This window comes from Myotis daubentonii, chromosome 4, assembly GCF_963259705.1.
Source record: "Myotis daubentonii chromosome 4, mMyoDau2.1, whole genome shotgun sequence".
In the NCBI taxonomy this organism is placed as follows: Eukaryota; Metazoa; Chordata; class Mammalia; order Chiroptera; family Vespertilionidae; genus Myotis; species Myotis daubentonii.
In genome coordinates, this window is record NC_081843.1 from 52,637,370 (window position 1) to 52,651,293 (window position 13,924).

At 34.8% G+C, this 13,924-nt stretch overlaps 1 protein-coding gene across 10 annotated transcripts in view; it reads right to left on the reverse strand.

Annotated features, from left to right (window-relative positions):
- Positions 1-13,924, reverse strand: part of FER (FER tyrosine kinase) — a 293,802-nt gene that overhangs the window by 60,987 nt on the left and 218,891 nt on the right. For all 10 annotated transcript variants that reach the window (XM_059693942.1, XM_059693943.1, XM_059693946.1 and 7 more), the window contains one exon: positions 13,004-13,127. In XM_059693942.1, coding sequence (XP_059549925.1) covers positions 13,004-13,127 — 124 coding nt within the window. The remainder of the gene's footprint in view (positions 1-13,003; positions 13,128-13,924) is intronic.

The following is a 13,924-nucleotide window of genomic DNA, read 5'->3' on the forward strand; positions in this document are numbered from 1 at the left end:
GCATTTTTGGACATGTGGCGACCTCTTCAGGACACCAGTACCATTAGTCTGAGGTAGCCAAGGAATAATAGACATGGTAACTTAACTCATATGGGTCCTGACACTTGCTTATCCATCTGACCTGATGGAAGTAGTGCCTCCCCAACTGAAAGTGCTCTATTTGGCTTCTTTTGTAGATCATATGTCCCATGTTACATTCTGGTTGCATGTGTGTTCTTTTACATGCAGAACCCTTTGGGAGGAAGTTTCTTATTTGTTTTAGAATTCTCAATCAGAAGTAATAGAATATGCCTTGAACTGAGACCAACATAGCTAGAGAAAGGAAAGAGGAGGAGAGGAGGAAGAAAAGGAAGGAATTTACAGTGCATTTTGGTAAGGTATATTTTTATAATTTTGAAAGAGAAAGTATATAACTAAAATGTAAGAATAAAAATATCACAAACCACGAAGTCATTGGAAACTGAAAATTCTAATCCTGGCAAAAACCCCACAAAATCTATCTGGTAGACATACATAAAGCTTACTTATACAGCTATCTAAAACAACTTAGATTGTTTTCACATTTTTAGGTTACATAACCTGAAAATAAGAAAACCACATTTGAAATTTCACAAAATTCCTAGATGTAGAGATAATTTGTTACTATGTCACTTCCTTTGCTGTGCCCATCCAAGTCCTTCTCCACTTACAACTACGTAGGTTGTAAGTAAATGTGGTAGTATTACTTAAAAAAAAATCTGCTTTCAATTTGGAACAGAGATAAATGGCTTTGATAAATTATGTTAATTCTATCTACTAAATAGTCTTTAATTTTACAACTCTTTTCCATTTCTACTATAGTTTAGGCTTTTGTAATATTTTGCCTAACTGGTCTCCCTGGTCTTAAGTGTTCAAAATTTTCATAAAAGAATGTTAGAAAAAATTTTAAGATCTTCATTAGCAATAACAAACATTTAATAGCTATGTTAGGAACTGAGACATTAAAATAAAATTACTTTCATAATATCTCCTATAATGATAAGGAGTTAAGAGTTAAAATAAACTCATTATTAACAACAGATATCTACTGGATCATTTTTTAAGGAGGAGGAATAATGGAAAGGAGAAAGGGTACAGAAGGAAGGAAACAATCAAATAGCTAACAACGTAGTTGAGAAACAAGGCATTCGTTTTGGAAGATAAGATATTGAACAGAAAACAACGGGAAATCAGAGACAGAAAGGCTGAGAACTGGGATGTATCCCTCTTTTAAATGTCTTTAGTTATTCTAGAGCATGAGTCAGTAAAACATGGCCTATAGGCCAAATCCAGTCTGTTGCCTGTTTTTGTAAATGAAGTTTTATTAGAACACAGTCACACCTTTTTGTTTACATATCTGCTATAGCTGCTTTTATGCTACAATTGGCAGAGTTGAGTTGTATGGAGGCCATATGACTTGGACAACCTAAAATATTTACTATCTGGACCTAAACAAAAACTTCTGCAGCAAGGATTCACCCATTTTTGTCTAATCCTTTTATTATCCTTGAAGTTCCAAGTTAAAATCCTGCACACATAATTACAGATATCTTTATATGCCATGAAATACTGATATCAACGTATGAAAAATGAGGAAGCTAGTACCATTTACAAAATATCACTTAAATAGCGTTCACTTCTAAACATTTGCAGTGTTGCACAATTCAAAAGTGACAAATGAAAAACTGGTAACTATTAGAAACCTTAAAAGAAATAAATTAGTGATGTTAAACTTAGTCCTGGCTGTGGCACGCTCACCATTTGCATTCATGATCAGTTACAAAGGACATGGCTAATTGAATCTACCCTACGACAAGTCTGTGTACTTACAGTGAGGCTAATGCAGCGGGTAAGGAAATGAGCACCCATCACTGCCTATAAACATGGCCTATAGGCCATGTGTGCACATAGCTTTCACTTCTAAGAACATCTTTCAGTAACCTTCATGACCACATGCATTTAGAAAGTGTAAGGGCAATACTCTCTTAGAAAAGCCATTCTTATGCCTCTGATTATATAGTTTTCTATTTTGATGTCTTATTTCATCTACTATTTTCCTTGCATTTTCTCTTGCATTTTAAGTAATTTAACATTAAATGACATTTTAAGTATATTATGCTCTTTAAAGAAACTTAGAGAAATTTACTTTTCCCACCAAATATCATATCAAAAATAATGTACTTATAAAAGTCAGGTCTACTTTGTGCTGCAAAAATGAAAGAAAGATTCCTTAAAAATTAATTTAACTTTCCTTTGATGCGTGAATTATTCAGTTGTACTATGTGCCAGGCACTGTGCCAGGCAATAGGAATAGGGCCTCAACATGAATAAAATATGGTTTCATCTTCCAAGAAGTCCCCAGCTATTCCTGCACATGCATGTTTGTAAAAAAGGCAACGACATTTATTTATATATTTATTTATTTATTTATTAAATTGTTTTATTACTTAAAGTATTACAAAGAGTATTATATATGTCTCCTTTTTTTTCTCTCCCCTTGACTCTCCCCTAGCCTCCCATGCCCCCCAGTGTCTTGTGTCCATTGGTTATGCTCGTATGCATGCATACAAGTCCTTTGGTTGAACTCTTACCCGCCCCCTCCCACTCCCCAACCTTCCCCAGCCTTCCCGCTGTAGTTTGACAGTCTGTTCGATGTTGCAACGATATTTAAACAACTTCAGGAGAACTGAGTAATTCCAAAAGAGTTTCAAAATAAAAAAAGTAAGTAAATTTCTGTTGCCCCCAAGAGGTGAAGAGGTTTTCTTCAATCACTACTGTTTAATAGTAGTGGTTCTCACTACTATTAAGTGGTTCTCACTACTATTAAGTGGTTCTTAATATTTCATCATGCAATATAAAAAGGTTCCTGATTATATTGTTTCCCTTGATTCTTAATGTAAAAAAATGAGAGAAAAATATTTTAAATTCACACTTTACCAGCTGTTGGGGTGGGGGGCATTGAGCAAAAAAAACAAAACAAAAAAATCATGGACACAAACAACAGTTTAGTGATTGCAGGGGTGGGTGGAGATGACGGAAGGTATAGAGGGGATAAATGGTGATGGACAGATACTTGGGACAGTAAACACACAATACAATATACAGATAATGTGTTGTAGAATTGTGCACCTGAAACATTTATAACTTTGTTAACCTGTATCACCCCAATAAATTCATTAAAAAGGAAAAGAAATAAAGTATGAAGGAGCAAGAAAAAAAGTAAAATTCACACTTTTTGCTTCCATTCCTCCTGCTTAATTGAGGACTCCTGTTATGTACGGGTCCTATGCATTCAGGCAGAGGATCCCAGAGCAGATCAAGACCAGGCAAGAGAAAGCCACCTTCCATTCCAGTGATGATGTAATAAGCCCTATTAACTCTGCAACTGTTCGTGACCGCGGAAGAATACCTTTGCATTCTGGCATCACCAGGCTGGTTTTAGATAAAGCAAGGAGGGGAGTCTCTCCTTATCTCTCCCCAAAATCTAGGCTACGTACCATGACCATGTGTCCTTGCATTGGGAAAACAGGCAGATCGGCTAGGAAAGTCAGGGAGGTTAATCAAATGGGCACAGTTATCTATGAAAGTTTGAATGGTTTCCTGCCACCGAGAGGAGGCAGTGTATCTGGTGTGTGAGATCAGAAAACTCAGCTGGGTACAAACAAACAGCATCATGACCCATAGGGTGGAAGAACATGCACTGAAGACTGCAGAGACCCTTGTGTGTTAGATATGCCCTTCCAAGCAGTAACCAAGTGTTTCCTTCAATGGTTTCAATTCCGCTCTAAATTAGGGGTTAATGAAGATGATGGGGAAAAGCTAATCCTTCTCCTGTCTTATAAAGAAAACTAACAGGCATCAATACGTCAGGTGAAACATTTCCAATGTTATATAGTTTTCCTTCTAAATAAGTAAAGTCTTGAAAATGGAAATGTAGAAATAAGAGAGAAGCTGTATGTAGTCACACCACTGTGGGCAGGCCAGAGTCGCAGCACTGGCTGCCACGGGGAAGTTCACCTGAGACCACTGTGGCTGACACTGCAGTCCTCTGTAGCACCTGCACAGACAGACCGCATCCTTAATGTAAAATAATCATCACCATCGCTTTTACCCCATTCAAACCTTTTTTACTGACACCTTTGTTATCCCATTTGTTTCGTCATCCATCTTTGTTTTCTTTTCATCGACTATTGCTTGGTATCCTTAACGCTGAAAGTAATTTGACACTGGGTATAATTTGAATTGCCTTTTAGTTTTCTCAGAGGCCTTCCTTTGTGTCTCTTATTTTAATTTAATCTTACAGACACTGACTATGAGGTAGGTATTGTCAATCCTCTCTTAACAAATTGGGGGAGGGGATTTTTGCATATGAAGAAATACATTTTTTCACAAAACTTATCTTTACATTTTTTAAATCATAGAAAATCTAGGGAATTTAGTGCATCAAAATGCCTTGATATGTAAAAAAGCAAAAAAAAGCAAAAGACACTTTCACATTTTGCCAATGTTAAACCATAGTCACTGGAGAACAGTACAAAGCTGTATTCCATGTTCACATACCTCATTGTTATAATTTCACAGGTTACAGTGAGTTCTATTGGCCAAGAATCAAGAAGGCAAAATCAGTTCCTCTTCTGCTTTTCTTCCCAGAAAAGAAAACTTTCCAAAGGAAGCTGGTTTCTTTCTATGAATCATGTTTTTTTAAAAAATAAATTTATTTTTCCTACTGCTAGTTTGTACAGTTAGGGAAATTTCTGAATTTAATGGAAATATATTTTTCTCTTTTGTTTTCCAGTTGTCATTATTATTTGTAGACTACAAAGTTATCAAAGGTGATATAACTCACTTTAAGATTTTAAAGAAAGTATTTAACCATCAGAGCGGTTACTTAAGTAAATGAGTTAAACATCATTCTAGAGTTATTTTTCTGTCACACTAGATTAATGATACTAGAAATGACAAATATTGGGTACTACCATCATAAATTAGAAATAATTTTTATATTGACTCATTTTCAAAATCTAGAGGCAAAATAAACTGTTCATTTTAAAATACATATATGTAGCCCAGCTGGTGTGGCCCAGTAGGAGGTAACCAATTGATGATGTTTCTTTCTCATCGATGTTTCTATTTCTCTATCTCTATCCTTTCCTCTCTACCTAAAAATAAATAAAAACATTTTGAAAAAAACATATATGCAGCCCTGCTGGTGTGGCTCAATGTATTGAGCATCATCCTATGAACCAGGAGGTCACGGTTCTATTCCCAATCAGGGCACATGCCTGGGTTTTGGGCTCAATCCCTAGTAAGGGGAGTGCAGAAGGCAGACAATCCATATTTCTCACTTATGTTTCTCTTTCTCTCTCTCTCTCTCTCTCTCTCTCTCTCTCTCTCTCTCTCCCCCCCCTCATCTCTCTAAAATCAATTTAAAATACATATATGGAGAGTTTAGAAAATCACCACTATCTATGTTCTTGTCTCATCCTCAAATATTTTGTATTGATTGATGATTACTTCAGTTTCACCAATTCGCTCATTTGTTTATTCATTCATTTTTCTTTCATCAGTTCCACATTGTTATGTATAGGTCACACCTTTTCCCTAAGCTCTAGGTCTAAATACTCAGCTGCCTGCTCAATAGTTTCACAGACATTTCACACTCACTTCAGATCCAACATGTCCCCAAATAAACTCACCATTTTCACCCATAATCCCACCCCTATCCTCCTCCATATCCAGTGTTTCCTGAGTGAACAGAGACCTAATTCCAATGACGCCCAAGCCCGCCTCAACTTCCTGTCCTTGGATTCTGTGAGATCATTTAATTTTCTTATAATAAATCTCTGATTGCTTAAGTTCATATAAGCAGTTTCTATTCTTTGCAACAGAAATTAGGCCTCAGGAGGAAATGGTAACCCAACCATTTGTACTTGTTTAATGTAAAAGATCACTTTTGACATTATGAACCAGAAATGTACTTACTGTAATTAACTGAATACAAGTCAGAAATCATAGAGAATGAGGTATAGGCCAACTTTCCTCTATTATTTTTATGTAACATAAGACAAGGCTAGCCCAGCCAAACCATGAAATAGCTTTCACTACTCCTTGTTCCTTTTTCCCTTTCCTCTCACTCTCAAGGATTTCCACCTGCTTCCTCAAGGCTACCCTAAGTCCTAAACAATGTCTCACATATGCTGCATCTTTCCTACCAGTAACCATAAATCAATCCTTATCTGTCCCCTGACCCTTTACCCCAAATCTTTCTTTTTTTGTTTCCTAAGAAGGCAGCCAGATCCTCTGGTACATTAACTCAAGCCAACATGTCAATTGATTCTAATATAAGAGAAGGCCTCCTTTCTCATTCCTGAAACATACATGTGACTTTAGGGGAAATTTTCTTAATTAAAAGGAATGAAACTAGTGATGGGAAATTATAACACTGAATAAAGCAGCAGAACAAATGGTTTTTAGAAAGGTGTTCTTGGGATATCTTTTGTATGATAATTACCCTGCATATGCAAATACCAAGCTGCACAAGAAAAAAATAGGCTGAACTAGAGAAGGATTACGTATTTTTTGACACATTTAAACTACTGAACAGTCTTCTCTGTATTTTTGCAAAATTGATCTAGACGCTAAAAATAAAAGTACAGCTTAATATATTCAAAATTGTAATCAAATGTTGGAACAAGAAAATTAGTCATCAATGCTTAGTCAACCAACTGAGATGATCACATTTCTATGCTAATCCTGTGTTTTTAATTAACAGATAAAGCAGAAGGGGGTATCTAAACAATGGTGTTTTAAAAAATGAAAAAATAAATTTTCAAGCTTTAATTAAGTGGAAAAGCAATAACAAAACTACTGCTGCATTTCAGCAACTGTTCATTAAAAAAACAAACAAAAAAACCCTTGGCATATTTCTAAAATTACATTCCACAGGCCTCTGGATCCTCTTCTGTTTTACTCATGATTATAAAGAGTACAGATGTAGAATATAAGCTGAGCCGTTATACCAAATACCATCTGGCCTGCTGCCCTGAATCTAATTGGTCAGCAGACCAGTTCTTGTGGAAGGCAGTGGGATCCCAGTGTGGTGATTCAGAGTGGGCTCCAGGGAGAGTGCCGGCATTCACATACTAGAACTGCCTCTTTCTTTGAATATTTTCTTGAGTAAGATAACTCAACCTCCCTAACCATAAGTTTCCTCATGTGTTCACTAGGCCTAATAATAGTAACTACATTGTTTTGAGGATTCATTTATTCACCTTTGGATACCGGGCACTGTTCCTAGCTTTTAGAATCCAACAGTGAACAACACAGGTAAAACCCATTGCCCTCACAAAGCCTACATTCTCAGATATTGCATCTAAAGCACTCAATTAAGCCTGATACTAGTAAGTCATCAATACACGTCAGCTTGAATGAGATTGAGTAAAATGATGGCATTAGAACGAGTAGGAATGTATCAGGATAAGTCAGCAGATCTAAGATGTAGCAGTGGCCCTGTCACTAATTGTCTAGGAGACCTTCACTTAATCTCTCGGTGTCTCAATTACTTAATCTGTACAATGATCTTAAGGCTCCTTCTACTGGATATATGGCAGGTCATGAGAGACAGAAAAGATGAGGGGTCAAAAACATTAAAGACAATATTTTCCTTTGCATATTTTGGCTTTATCTTACCATTGAATCAAGCTACCTTAAACAGAAAAATGCTTTTTTCAGTACCTTCAAAGTTTAGGAAAAGCTCAGAAACTAGGTAATTAGTTGCAACTAAAACACAGAAAAAACCTTCAGGAGTTACTGTGAAAAAATGTAAATGACCAATATCAGACCAAATCTTTAACTTCATAAAATATAAAATCACAAAATACCAACTTAAGATAAAAACCGTATCTTTTATTTACCTTAAAAAGTATACATCTAACCCTTATCAAAAATCATTAGATGAAACAATCTCCTTCTAGAACATATTTAAATAAAATGTAATATTGTTCCTTTTGGGGAAATCTCAGTTTTCCTAAACTAGCTTTTCCAATGAAACTTAAAAATAAAATTGGTCCCATACCCACACCTTTTCACAAGTTATATATACACTAGAGGCCCAGTGCATGGATTTGTGCACCGGTGGGGTCCCTCAGCCTGGCCTGGACTCTCTCACAATCCAGGACTCCTCGGGGGATTTCGGACTGCCAGTTTAGGCCCGATCCCTGGCTGGGACCGAGCCAAAACCGGCAGTCCCACATCGAGGGATGTAGTAGTGCGTGAAGCAGCAGGCAGCCAGGGAGAAGCCTGAGCCCAAGCCTGGGAAGGCGCAGCGCGACTCCTGCTCATTCCACCCCTCTGGGCCTGCTGCAGCGGCCACTCGGTAGTGCTGCCAGAGGCAGGAGAGGCTCACGCCGCCACAGCTGTGCTTGCCAGTTGCCCATGAGTTGACTGGTCACTTAGGGTTTTATATACATAGATTTCTCAGGGTTTTGCAAATTTTGCTCAAATTACTTTTCTTTTCCAGTTAAACACTGTAGCATTTTAGCTTTCTTAAAATTAGCCAGATGTATGGCTAGATATTCCTATAGTCAGCCAAATTACATGGTATACGTGACCCTTAGTGAGGACCCTGTGTACCTCGCTCAGCCACATGTCCTCTGCACTTCCCATTCCTATACTGAGCTTTTTGCAGTTCCATGATTAAGTCCTGTTCTCTTGTGAAAAACAATGTAACTTAGCAAACAAGTTTCCTTCCGCTGAAATATTTTCCCCTTCTATTCAAGGACACTCCCATCTATCAAGTCTCACGCCAACAGTATTCTCTGCAAAACCTGCCCTGATGACTTTCACCGTAGCCCCTTTCATGACAGGTCACATTAGACCCTTGTGATATCACTCCCTTGAGATTTTGTATGTATTACCATTAAATTGATTATCTTTTAAAATTATTATTATTTTGTTACGTCCATCTGAAGGCAGGTACTGTGATTTTCATGTTGCTATCACCCTGGCCCAGAGTAGGCAAGTGCTCATATGTGTTAAATGTAAGATAGAAATATCGTTCTCAATGGGTAAGAAAAACACCCTTACTAAACATAAATTAATTTGGTCTTATATATAATTTAATTTGGAGAATTGTTAAACCTTACTCCAAAACAACAACAAAATCATTGTGGTAAGAGCAACCAAAACCAAAGAGGAATCGGTACAAGATTTAAAATTAGAAAAGCAAGTCATATTCTACGGCACTCCTCTAAAAACACCTTTTTCAGGTACTGACAATGACACAGAATATCATGAAATTAAGATCTGCTTCCAAAACTTCCCATAGATTATGATCTTTAACTCAAATACAGAGCAATCAAGAGTTTATTCTCCCTTTAGTTCCCAGGGACATCAAAGGACATGCCACAAAACCAACTTTTAGCAATAATCCTAAATAAGAATAAATCTTTCAGGATTCATCATCAATAAAACCACAACTGTCATTATCATTAAATCGATTATGTCAACCTTCAATCCAGTTAATGTCAATTAATTAAGTTTAAAACTTTTTCTAGAATGGCATCTAACAATCTAATAGCAGGTCATTGCAAGTAAACACATTCACCCCCACCCTCCCCACCCCCCAAGTTATCAGTGTACTTTAAATGTTCATATAAACTACAAGTAGGAAATAATTTCACATTGGCCTACAGAAAAGTAATAAAGAAAATTCAGCTGAATACAACTAAAGTAAAATGCAAAATATCCAGTGCTGCTCAGCTATAAATAGAAATAGTTCAATTAGAAACCCAGACTATCAAGAGAACTCTCCTGGAAGTTAAATGGGAATTACAACAAGAGCACTTTCCAAAAGCAGGCCATTTCTTTATGCAATTACTTGTTTTCATTTTATAGCTGTCATACTTGTTTACCTATAATGAAACACTGCTCTGCTCTTCTTGTAATCAAAACAATAAAACACAGCCAAAGAAAGAAAGAATGTTCCCCAATAGCTAAGATACTATTTTGGGGAGAAACAATTATTTTCAAGTACTTAATTCCAGTAACCTCTAATCTGGGAACAGGATAAAATTTATAACTTCATGTAAAATGGAAGGCATGTTTAAATTTTTTGCTTTGATCTGTGAGACAAAGACTTTATAATTCATAGACATGCATATATTTTGGTAATATTTTGGGATGTCAAGAATGAGTCTTTGCATCTTTCATTACTTGAAAAATGAAACTTCAGATGTTTTAGATTAATCGATTTTGAATTACCTCATTGGAAATTTTTCCAATGACAAAAAAACATCTTTCACTGTAATGAATACTATATGTTTGATATTTCTTGGGAGAAAAAACGTAAAACATGTCTTGAGTGAAAGTTTTAACTATAAATCAATTAAAATTCCATTGCAATTACTACTGCTAACACAGAAATATTGCCACAGGATGACACATCGAAACAAGAGTTTCACAGCACAATTCACTCCCATAAAAAATTCAACCCAAAGAATGACTTACAGTGTCATGCACTGGGGAGGTACTAAAATAGGAAAAAAGTGAATTCACCCAATAGAGCGTTTAAATAAGTTTGAAGGGAAACGAAAGACCACCGGCTAGAGGTAACATAAAATTCATTCAGGAATCATGATTAACAAAAAAAATAATAGCAGATAGTTTAGAAGAAATCAATGGAAGTAATTATAGAAAAATATGTTATTGTTGCTATAACTAGTAAGAAAAATCATGTCAAAAAAATTTATAAAAGTAAAGACAAAAAATGTTTTATGCCACAGATGACATAGGGCTTGTGTGTTAATGTTTGTCAGCACCCTGACAGATTTGACTAATTTGTCACTGGAATCTTTGTTGCTAATCCTGGAATCTTTCTCAATACACAACAAGAGAGCCACTACCAATCACTGAAAGTTGTCACTGAAACCTACTTGTCATATCTGCTCTCAATGCCATTATTCAAGATATTCCATTTGGAACCTTCTCTGCAGGCAGGTAGTACACGGCTATGCACAACTTTCTAGGAAATGTGGTCAAGCACAGGCTGGCTTTCAAAAATTTGTGAATGCATGAAACTTCTTAAAAAGCAAAATGGAAATATAACATTACAACAGATATGTTGTGGTTTGGTGAGTGGAATAAATTTTTTAAAATTAACTGCTATCTATGACTTAGAATGGTTTCGATTCTGATGATACAGATAAAAAAATATATACAGCCCTCCACTTGCAAGAAAAGCAATCACTACAAAAGCAGCAAGAAATTGAAACAACCCCAATGCAATAGAAATTAAAGAATGTTATTGGTAACTGACAATTAGTAAAACAGTTACAATAATGTGCATTAGGATTTAAAGCCATAGTTTAATGTGTGAAAAGGAATCTGAGAAAAAATGAATAACTAGAGTAGAGAATCTGATACCCAAAGTAGCATTAACATCTGAGCAATCAAAATTATTGATTTCCTCAAAAAGGCAAAACCCTTTATTGTTACTTTGAACAAAAAGTGTTTTGTCTACTAAAGTAAAGAATACAATTTTGTCCAACATCAAATACTTTAAGTCTTTAAAAATATCTATTATAATGTAATTTGAACTCTATTTATGGAAAGTAAAACATAAATACAATGACAGTTATAGGTGTCTTAAATTCTAGAAAAATAGTTTCCCTATTGAAATGTTTTAAAATATATACAATCATTAAACCATATTTGAAACATAAGCCTTAATTTTAGCTTTAGAATAAAATTGAACACTAAGCAAAATGTGTATGGGGGGCCCAGCCAGCATGGCTCAATGGTTGAGCGTCGACCTATGAACCAGGAGGTCACGGTTCGATTCCTGGTCAAGGCACATGTCTAGATTGCAGGCTCAATCCCCAGTGTGGGGCATGCAGGAAGCAGCGAATCAATGATTCTCTTTCATCATTGATGTTTCTATCTCTTTCTCCCTCTTCCTTCTTCTTAAAATAAAAACATATATTTTAAAAAATGTTTATTGGGAGGGATTAAGTATAAAAAATATCAATTGATGTGCATATTGGGGAAGTTAATTTTATTCTGCTCTAATTATATATACTATATAACCCCACCAGAATGTTAAGTCAAAGGCTGCATAATAAAACAAACTAGAGAAAAATATACCTTAATCACTAAACAGGCTTAGATAATTCAATCTGACAATGAACCCTTCTCCACATTAAATAGTATTATGTGCTATTTCCAACAAATAAAAACTTCATCAATTGTACACTACATTTTACAATTATAGACTTAGCCGTATTTATGATCTGACATGAATTCTGCAAGAGATCTTAAGTTGTACTAACATTTAGCATTAAAGAACATTAATCATAATCAAGAAAGCATTGAGAACTAGTCATTGGTTATAATATAGAGAATGTTTTCTAAAATTTTATTTGAAATAACTAGTACACTAAAATCTTTTACCCTTGGTTAAATTCACTGTCATGAATTGTTGTTCTACTGTTATACTTTTCCATGACTTTTAAAGTAAATTCTTTTAAAAACTGCAAATAGGTGACACAGTCTTATTGGCTATGAGACTGTAGCTGCATATATGACTAACTTGTGGTATTACTTATCACTGTTATTCATGATTATAACAAAACAAATTTTACTTGATAGGTAAATCACTGCCTAAGTAGGTGTATTTACCTCAAGTAAGATAGAAAAAAAAAGTTTCTGTGAACTATACAGGGATGGGCAAAAGGTTTACAGTTGTGAGTACATGAAACAGAGTTTATTCTTGTACTATTATTTATTATTGTATTATTTTACATAGAAATTGTAACCCTACTTTTGCCCACTCCTGTATAAATAACTATCAAATAATGCTTTCACACACAATATGAAAACTAAAATGAAAACACTTAAATTTTGTAAAAGAAATGTATTGCTGTATTGTAACAAATATATAATTTTCTAGCATTCTATTAATAAAATGTTTTTAAAATGTTCTCCTTACCTGTGTATACATTTTTTACTCTCGAGATATGACATACCGGAAGCAGCATCTAATGAAAATTTCACTAATTGTTTGGTTTTTAATTCATCTTTCTTTTTTCTCAGATAGGAGAGGAAATCACCTCCTAGAAGAATTGACAGATGAACAATGAGACAAGATCATGATGAAAGTCACATTTATCACCTATTATAAATACCTCACAGAACAAAAAGCACAACACATTTGGCCATGTCTGGCCATTTTGTTTGAGGTGGGGATGAAAGAAAATATAAAAAGGACACATCTTATGAGAAAACAGACATCATTAACTCTCCCAGGTACAGTTTAAGTACTTTAAGTGCTTCACATTGCATATTACTTAATACAGGATGATAATATTTAAACAAAGACATGCAATTTCTCACCAATTTGCCTGACTAAAATTTTGTAAATTTTATTCTCTCTAATATCAAATAAAATATTGTAATTATTATGAATTAAACAAAATAACTCAATGATATTGAATTAGTTATCAGACTCAGTAATTGCTTTAAAAATATTTTGAGATTATTAACAATACTATCACTGTCGGTAGACCCAGAAAGAGGGGGGAAATGGGTATGATTTTGCTAATAAGATTTAGCTGCTGTGCCAGATTACATTTTTAGGCATCAAATGAATTCTATGATGTGGAGAAGCACCTTTAACCAGCATGGTTCAAAGGAAATACTAGTATAATTCAAGCCACACAGTAATTTTAAATTTACTGATAGTTACATTTTGAAAAGTAACAACAAAAGATGAAATTTACTTTAATAATATATTTTTTCTTTAGCCAATAGATCCAAAACATTATTTATCAATATATATCATTATAAAAATTTTAGTGGAGATATTTTACATTTTATCATCCTAAGTCTTTAAAATATGTTTAACATTTAT